This window comes from Lactuca saligna, chromosome 5 (genome assembly GCF_052625555.1).
Source record: "Lactuca saligna cultivar CGN05327 chromosome 5, ASM5262555v1, whole genome shotgun sequence".
Taxonomy (NCBI): Eukaryota; Viridiplantae; Streptophyta; class Magnoliopsida; order Asterales; family Asteraceae; genus Lactuca; species Lactuca saligna.
In genome coordinates this window covers 255,757,502-255,766,242 of record NC_136421.1, presented here as the reverse complement: position 1 = coordinate 255,766,242, position 8,741 = coordinate 255,757,502, and the positions used below count along the sequence as shown (strand labels likewise).

Sequence of the window (8,741 nt, the reverse complement as noted above, 5' to 3'; positions counted from 1 at the left end):
TATTAAGATATCTTAAAATCATGTGGTTTGCACTTTGCACAAACATAATGCAGCAATCATCCAATATTAAATGCTTGTTTTTGTTCGTCTGTTTTGAGGCTTTAAACGGTTTCATCCCTCGTGTTTGGTAGGAAGTGGAGCGAGACAAGAGAATCCAATGGGCGTGTTCAAAACATCCAATTGACTAACTTAAATTCATGAAATGTATCCATAATTTTACGTTGAATTGTCAAGCAGCTTTGTTTTGTAATTATATTTTTATTTATGATTATAAACAATGTTGCAATAGTATAACTGAGTATATAAATTATGTCATATTAAGGGCGTGTTTGGGATTGTTTATGTAAAGCAATTTATATTTTTATTGTAAAAATGTTTATTAGCTTATATAAGTATCAAACAAAGTTTATGGGTTGTTCAGGATTATTTATGTAAAATAATTTATATTTTTATTGTAAAAGTGTTTATTAGCTTATATATATAAAAAGTTTATGAGGTGTTTATAATTGAGCGTATCTCCTTCTTCCAGACGTCCAGTCTCCCACATTGCCACTCTCCGCTCTATTACTTTGTGATCGAAATCAGGTATCGAAATGGTGTTAGAGAATTGACTTTGTTTTTTAGGAGATAAAATGGAAATTATGGCTATTATTTTAGCACTTGAATTATCTAAGTTTGTATTAATGTTTAGTTTGAACATGTTTCTACAAATGTTTTTAATTTTCATTTGAATGTTTAAGAATTAAGAGTCGAAAGTTCGGATATGTTTGCAGCAACCATCAAGAATTTATTCATATTTAATTATCATTTTTATTTATGGAATTTGATCCATGAATCCAAATCCGAGCCATGAACCAGCCAACCTGTGAAACCATATAAATAAATGAATTGGTGAGTCATATATAAGTTTATGTTCCAACCCGCCAACACGTGACCTGTATATTTAAATGGGTCGTGTTTGGATTGACATATTTTGACCCGCCAACCCGAACACGATACGATTGCCAGACCTAGCCATATATGAACACTTCTAACAAATTTGTTATTTATATGTGCTAAAAAAAATTAGTTATCCAGACATGAACAAACCGAAAAATTAATTATCTTAATTAGTTATATTTCTTTTATTTGGTACGAAATTTGTATACTTTAAGTTTCAAAATTTTGAATCAAATAATTCTCTTATTACTTTGATTTACCTCTTCTTCCTCTTCTTTTTTTTTTTTTAAATAAAAACCTGCAGGTTTTTAAAGATTGATTTACCTCTTCTTCTTCTTTATTTTTTAAAAAGGGAGACAATTTTGGTAGGCCCTCATTTAATTTGCATCTATATCATCTGGGAGGTTAGGTTGAGTACAGTTGCAACTATATATTTAAAGCTGTCACGAGAAAATCGGTGACATCAACATTCATATCTAAGTTGGGGAAAAAAGATATTGGTTCCCAATTTCCCACGATTCTACTTCTACCCTATTACTACATTGAACCTAATGACGTCACTCTCCTTTCAAGTTTCAACACACAGTAAACGTGAAAAAGAGAATCAACTCTCCCCTTATTTTAAACCATTGTTATTGTTTGGGTCCTTTCTTTACAAACAATATTTTGTTACATGACAAAACTATATATTACATTTCAAAAAACAAATAACAAGATCGGTAAAGATGATGATCTAACCGAACAACAATATTTGAATCAAGCAACACGTGGAGTCCTGTAGTACGCTGGAACTGTCGCAGGGAAGAACATCGGCCTAACACCTTCAGACCTAATGATCGGGAATATGATCCCAGACGCACCCTGCAAATCACAAAATGTTACACAAACAGTCCCTCAACTATATATAAATTCAAAAACAGCTATAACAATGCTAACCATGATGAGTCTAGCCCCGAGCCATAATCGTTTTGGTGTAGGAAACGGGATAAGCAAACGGCCAACACCGTATATAGCCACCGCGAAGAAATGTAGAAATAGGATGAGCGGACGCGGGTTAAGCCCCGAAAGTAACGAAATCGGTCCTTCTGAATAAATCCCTCCAAGGCTCAAATAATCAAAACACGCGTTACGCATTTCTTTCCTTGCGGGATCAGGTGATGCGCAGAATACCTTGTAAAGTGCACCCGCTAATGTATTTATGGTAGACGACACCGGCTGCAAACACAAAAACAAAAAAAAAATTATTATTATTCTAACAACCCTGAGCTGACCCGCACTGTTAGGTACACAGTTGTCTGCTAAATGACTTGCCTTTCTAAGCGTGTAGAAGGATTCAAGATAATGACAAAGCATAGGTGCATCGTTGAGGTTTCTTAATGGTCTAAGAAGGTCACGAAGCAAGACGATGTCTGATAAAGCGACTGTCATTCCTCCACCGGTCAACGGGTGTCGCATGTTAAACGCGTCGCCCATTAAAAGCGCGCCTGGAGTGGGCTGCGGGTCAGCCGGCATGCTTCGGTTTGGCATTGTTCTGATGTTTCCTTTATCGACCGCTGCTACAAAAGCATTATATAGCTCCGGTGGAATCTGAAATTTTATATATTTAGATCAGATACTGTATAAAACAAAGTTACAGACTGGCCCAATAATATAACCTCTGGATTAACTTGATACCTGTGGGGCCACTACGGTTTTTAGGTAGTTGGCCATTTCACCGTTTGAAATGGAAGGTACTTTTTGACCCGGGACATCGACTAAACAACGAACCTCGGTGTTGCTAATTGGGTAAAATAAAATCGGTGAAGGGTCAGCGAGAATAACATGTCCGTGATTTGCGTATGGAAGATCGATGTTCTCTAACACAAGACCCACAAAGCAAGAAGGCACTTCCACCTATTTCGAGAAAGAAAAAAAAAAAAAGATATTAAATTATAAAGAATCACATACAATATAATATAATTAATCAGTAGTACGGATATTGAATAAATAATTAAATATGTATATACCTTGGGCTTGCAGAGGGAGCGGCGTAGATTTGAAAAGCAACCATCGCAAACAATGGTGAGAGGTGCGTATGCAGTCAACGTTTGACCGTCTTTGGTTTTGTAACAAACACCTTGGACTGTTCCTTCTTTTTCAAGCAATGAAGTTACAGTCCCTTGTTCCAATTTGACACTGTTAAGTAAAATTAAGGGGTTAATTAGAATTAGTAAATTTAATAATGGAATTTTTTGACTTTTGAGTTAGTGGATGGAAATTAGAAAGTTTACTTTGGAAGAGTTGCGGCTTTTTCCCTCATTCGTTGAATAAAACGACCATTGTGAAAGCTTCTTCCGGATATATCAGAATCGAATTTTTCCAAAGGGTATGAGAGTTTGGTGTTTTTACCATTCATGTAAATCGCATAACCGAAAACTTGTTGTGCCTCGATTCCATCGACACAATCTGCAAAAAAAGTATATGAGTTTTTCATTTTGGGATTTAAGATTGTTGGAGTTTATTAAGGATAATGAAAAGAAAGTGGAATCTTAATTATTACCCTCAAGACCCAACTCGATCAATTTTAAATAGCCTCCTGGTTGTAGAAGTTCACCTACTATTCGATCTGGTTCAGTTAAGTCCCTTTCAATGACATGAACTCGACGTCCATCCTGTTTTATTTTAAACAAAACAGGCAAAGTAAGATCAAACTGGTTTTCTTTCCTAACAACTTTTGCCTTTTTCTCATAAAAAAGTAACGATTGGCAAGTTGTGTGAAGCTGATTTATGATGGCATGACAATGCGATTCATTAGGCATCCAGAAAGAAGTTTGGTGGTGATCAAGATTGCCACACCGCAGGGTTTAGGCTTCTGGATTTTTAAAATCTTTTTGTTTGCGGTTTACGGGAATTAGATATTTAATTGCATTAATTTGATTATAAAAAGTAGTACATCTGTTCCTATATTCGCTTATTTTGTTAAAAACTATTTTCCTTTTGGTAATTACATTTTCAGAATAGGGTAGGTAACAATTAATCTGAAAAAGGATTAAAGAAGATATAATATAACTTATCATAAAAGATTGGAGTGTCTATCGAGAATTTATAGCCCAGCATTTACCCCAAAACTATCTGATGTTGAAAGTTCTCAATATTTATTCTGTACATATCTACTGCAAGTGGGAAAATTGAAAGAAAACCGAAGATTTAAGTTTGTTCAAAAAAATGAAAAGAATCAATTCCAGCGACGAATTAGCGTGAAAATCTATCCAAATACCAGTGCGATACAGATATTATGTTATTATTTTGGATGAATATGAAAGAGTAATAGTAATACTAAAAAAATCGTCATGCCATAAACAAACCACACATATAGAAGCGGTGAATCTGAAAACCAAAACAGTGTAACTCTGTAATTGAAATCGAAGATTAATTGAGCGTGATTTTGTTGAAAAACGATCCTTATGTTTGAAATCGTTAATTGAGCGACGTATACCTAACCAGAACCGTAGAAGCAAAGATGTTTCTGTTAGAATAGAGAGAACCGATTAGAATTGCGCACCTTTGCAAGAGTACAAGCGAGAGCAGCACCGGCAACACCTGCTCCAACAATAATTACGTCAGTGCTTCCATCAGTCTCCGGCGACTGCAATCCATCGTTGCCGGAGTTGTTACTAGATTTCCGCCAGATCTCCTTCGATTTACGACGCGTTTTTAGATTCGACCTCAAGCCGTACAACGAAACGATACCGAACAACAATGCAACGGCGGAAACAAGAAGATGATAGTTCTCATGAATCACCGGCGGTAATTCAAGCTCCATGAAAGCGAACGGCTAAGAACTTGCAGTACTTAAGAGCTCGCAGACGAGCCCTTCCTTCTTTCTCTCTCTTTCTCTCGAGGCAGGCGTGGTACGTTTGCGTTGGGTAGAGCATTGAACGAACCAACTCGGCCAGCTTTTATAGTGGCCTACACACGTGACATGTGAGAGGTGAGCTGTACGAATTTTGGTTTCACAATTTTTCTTGTATATTTTTACTTACTTTTTAATTTAAAAAAAAAACAAATATAAAATTATAACAATATAAAAAGTTTGAATTTATAAGAAAAATAAAAAAATTTGAATTATTAAAATTAATGAAACTTTAATGTATTGAATAAATTACATATATAAACTCTTTCTAATAAATACTTTACATATATATTACGTTACACATTAAATATAGAATTTTAATTTAATAAAATAAAAAATACAATAAAATGACAAGTGGAAAATAGAAATTTTAAAAATTTGAAAAAATATCATGTGTCAAAATGAATAAGAGGAGGATATGTGGCAAAAAAAACCTTCATTTATTATAGTAGATTATTTTATTTATTTTGAGTGGATAATGATACGTCCATAATAATTTTTAACCATACTTAATAAATTGTGTTTACATATTTTTACATTATAATTATCTAAAACTATCTACAACATAAATTGTTATGTATCATGTAAAATCAGTACCATTTTTAATGGCAAACTCTTATGTTTTTTCCTTATTATGTTATTTATTTATAAGGAGCACGGACTCATGCAAAAATGGAAAGGAGTTATCGGCGATAGATCGTGTCAATCTGTGTTGGATTTGGATTGACTTATTTAATAATTGGATTAAGATTATGTTTGGCATACTAGCTGAAAAGCTAATTATTAGCTAAAAGGTAGCTGTTAAATAAAAAACTAGTTGATAGCTGAAAAACTAACTGATAAAAAATGGCGTTTGGTAAAATTAGCTGAAATATATAAAATTACATAAAAGAACATGTAAGAGTATGAATTTCTATAATTAAATAAGGAGTGTGTTTGCAATTAAAAAAAAAAAAGACTCCTAAAAAACTAGTCTAAGGCTATATTTGGTGTACTAGTTGTAAGCTAAAAAGCTAAGTGATAAAAAATAACGTTTGGTAAAACTAGCTGAAAACCTGACTGAAAACTATGAAATGACATAAAATGACATTTAAAAAAATATGTTTTTATAATTAATTAAGGGGTATATTTGGAAATTTAAAAAAAAAATCCTAAAACGCTAGTCTAAGGCTGTGTTTGTCGCGCCACAGCTAGCTAATAAGCTAGCATATTTTTCGAGCTTTTTTATATTGTCGTGCTTGGTAAGCCAAAAAGTAACTTATAAACAATCTTTTTTAAATGTTACTTAGACTAGCTTTTTAGGAACTTTTTTAAAAATTTCCAAATATACCCCTTAATTAATTATAGAAACAAATACTCTTACATGTCCTTTTATGTAATTTCATATATTTCAGCTAGTTTATCGAACGTCATTTTTTATCAACTAATTTTTTATTTAACAGCTAGCTTTTCAACTATCAGCCAGTTTTTCAACTAACAGCTAGCTTTTCAGCTAGTACGTCAAACATAGCCTAAGTTGATTTTTTAAAAAGCTAACTTATAAGCTACTTTTTGGCTTGTCAAATATGACAACTTAAAAAAACTCGAAAAATAAGCTAGCTGTGACGCGCCAAACACAATCTAAGTAGCTTTTCTAAAAGCTAGCTTATAATCTACTTTTTGGTTTACCAAACATGATAATATAAAAAAGCTCGAAAAATAAGTTGACTTATCAGCTAGCTATGGAATGCCAAACACAGCCTAGGTGTGAGACCCGTGTACTACACAGGTTTATTAAAAATAAAAATTTAATATCAATATTTAAACATTAAATATTTTATAAAATAACACTTTTACATAACATAATGTACTCTTTTGGAACATTTATAAAAAAAATCAAATATTCTTTAAAGCATTTATGAGACTTTATTATCATATTAATAGAATGTTTTTCTTTCCTTATAAAACTCGTTAAAATTTTATGGAATTTTATTTTAAAAAATGGAAATTCCCAAAAAATAACAAGTGGAAAATAATAATTCTAAAACTCTCACAAAATTACATGTAACAAAACTGTTGAGAATTTGACAGATAACAAAAAAACATTCATTTATTAGAGAAGATTGATCATGTCAACCCAACTAAACCTATTTATTTAAATGGGTTTGATATTTTCAATCCATCCCAACTTTTTATATAAATGGGTTGTCACCGGGTTGTCCAACCTATTAAATAAATGAGTTAAACTTAGGACTTATTTATAATCAAATTAATTAATTAATTAATTAAATGTTATACCTCTTAAATTAGTTCCATACAAAAATAAAACTTCATAAGTATAACAAAAGCACATTCTCAATTCATAAATATAAATAAATTGTTCAAATAACATTAAAAATATTTAATTTCAAAATGCTTTTGGAGATTCGCTAGTATGATCGACGTTAAACAATGATATGATGTAACATCCCAAATTTCCAATAAAAATTTTCATTTTTAAGTAACGAAATCCTTTCTATAAGATATAAAATTCCAATCACATTTGTTTTCAAAATCCATAACATCAGACAATTTATTCATAATATCAGAGTGTCCCCAATAAAAACGCCAGAGAGTACATGTTGCGTTATCACGCCGGGCTCTTGCCCTTAGATCTTGAAGTACCTGAAACAACCAACAAACTGTAAGCTAACGCTTAGTGAGTTCCCCATAACATAACCCACCAAATCCATATAATCACATAAACCATATTAGCCATATAAGCTACATAAGCTATGCATATAAACATATAAAGATGCCATGGAAACCCTCCAAGATCTTACACCGGGTGCCACTAAAACCCCCACATGGTCTTAATCCACTATCATGGGAACCCCCACATGGTCTTAACTACCTACCATGGGAACCACCACATGGTCTTCATTAACTGTCATGGGAACCCCCACATGGTCTTAGCTAACCAAAGGAAATATCAATACAAGCTAAACATGCTTATTGAATCCCTTAAGTTCATATTTCTAATACTTGATGCTTTGATAAGCCTTTATCTAAGCTTCTTAACTTCATACACCTTTGCCTTAGAAATCTTAAAAATGTTTCTAAACAAATTCATAACTTATGTTACTAAGTCCCAACTGTTCAGACTAATTGCCAAATCTCACATTTCGAACTATGAAGAGGGATGTCGAAATCATAACCAAATTTGAGAATACAATTTACACAACTGATATCTCCTTAATATCTCTCTTAGTGAAATCATTTTCTCACAATCATTTTCAAGAAGAAGGGAAACATTATGTCACTTAGATTTTATAGTGTATGTGTTCCTATCCATATGAATTTTACCAAAACCAAGGTTTGCGACAAATTCAAGCTCATATGGACTGAACTTGTTCAATTTTGATTCCTTGCCTCATGGTAGCATGAATTCCCACCATGTCTTCCAAGCAATTCACCCCTACATATCAATGTACTTTCCATTGATCAAGGTGCATTGTCTTTATTCCTTCAAATGAGAACTCATAGAACTCACATGCATAATTAACTTAACTGGAATGGCACATAAATAAGAGTATGACAGGTTATAAACCTCAAGTCACGTGCTAGTAATGATCAACTAGGTTTATAGAGTCAATCACCTAAAGTCCTTCAAGTCTACACTTGTTTAATAAAATGGATTAAACCCTTTACTGGGAAGTTTCTAGTTTTGTGTACTGAAAGGTATGATTTGAAAAGTATGCTTTATACTAGAAAACTGTGCATTAAATTTGTGTCCTATGACCTGACCCATACCTGGTACCCCTTATGATGACTTAATGTGTACAGAACATATATATAACTAAAATCGAATAGATACTAGGTTGGGTGAATCTGCTCTAAGCCCACAACCCAACGAGAAACATGAAATAAAGCCGAAGGCATACATCCTATC

The 8,741-nt window shown here is 32.9% G+C and overlaps 1 protein-coding gene across 1 annotated transcript; it reads right to left on the bottom strand.

The window, feature by feature from the left end:
- Positions 1–1,531: 1,531 nt before the first annotated feature.
- Positions 1,532–4,861, bottom strand: LOC145047436 (squalene monooxygenase SE1-like). The gene is made up of 8 exons (XM_078995704.1): positions 4,481–4,861; positions 3,479–3,590; positions 3,210–3,384; positions 2,946–3,114; positions 2,614–2,832; positions 2,251–2,526; positions 1,876–2,154; positions 1,532–1,800 (listed from the first exon to the last, which is right to left on the bottom strand). Exons 1-8 carry the CDS (start codon positions 4,739–4,741, stop codon positions 1,696–1,698), a joined length of 1,596 nt encoding a protein of 531 aa, XP_078851830.1. The 5' UTR covers positions 4,742–4,861; the 3' UTR covers positions 1,532–1,695.
- Between the last annotated feature and the right edge of the window lie 3,880 nt (positions 4,862–8,741).

Excerpts from the sequence above, each read along its gene's own strand:
- LOC145047436 (XM_078995704.1), bottom strand. The coding sequence starts at position 4,741 with ATGGAGCTTGAATTACCGCCGGTGATTCATGAGAACTATCATCTTCTT. Across the intron at positions 3,385-3,478 it reads GATCGAGTTGGGTCTTGAGG|ATTGTGTCGATGGAATCGAG; the intron begins GTAATAATTAAG and ends CTTTTTTTGCAG. Across the intron at positions 2,527-2,613 it reads AAACCGTAGTGGCCCCACAG|ATTCCACCGGAGCTATATAA; the intron begins GTATCAAGTTAA and ends ATAAAATTTCAG.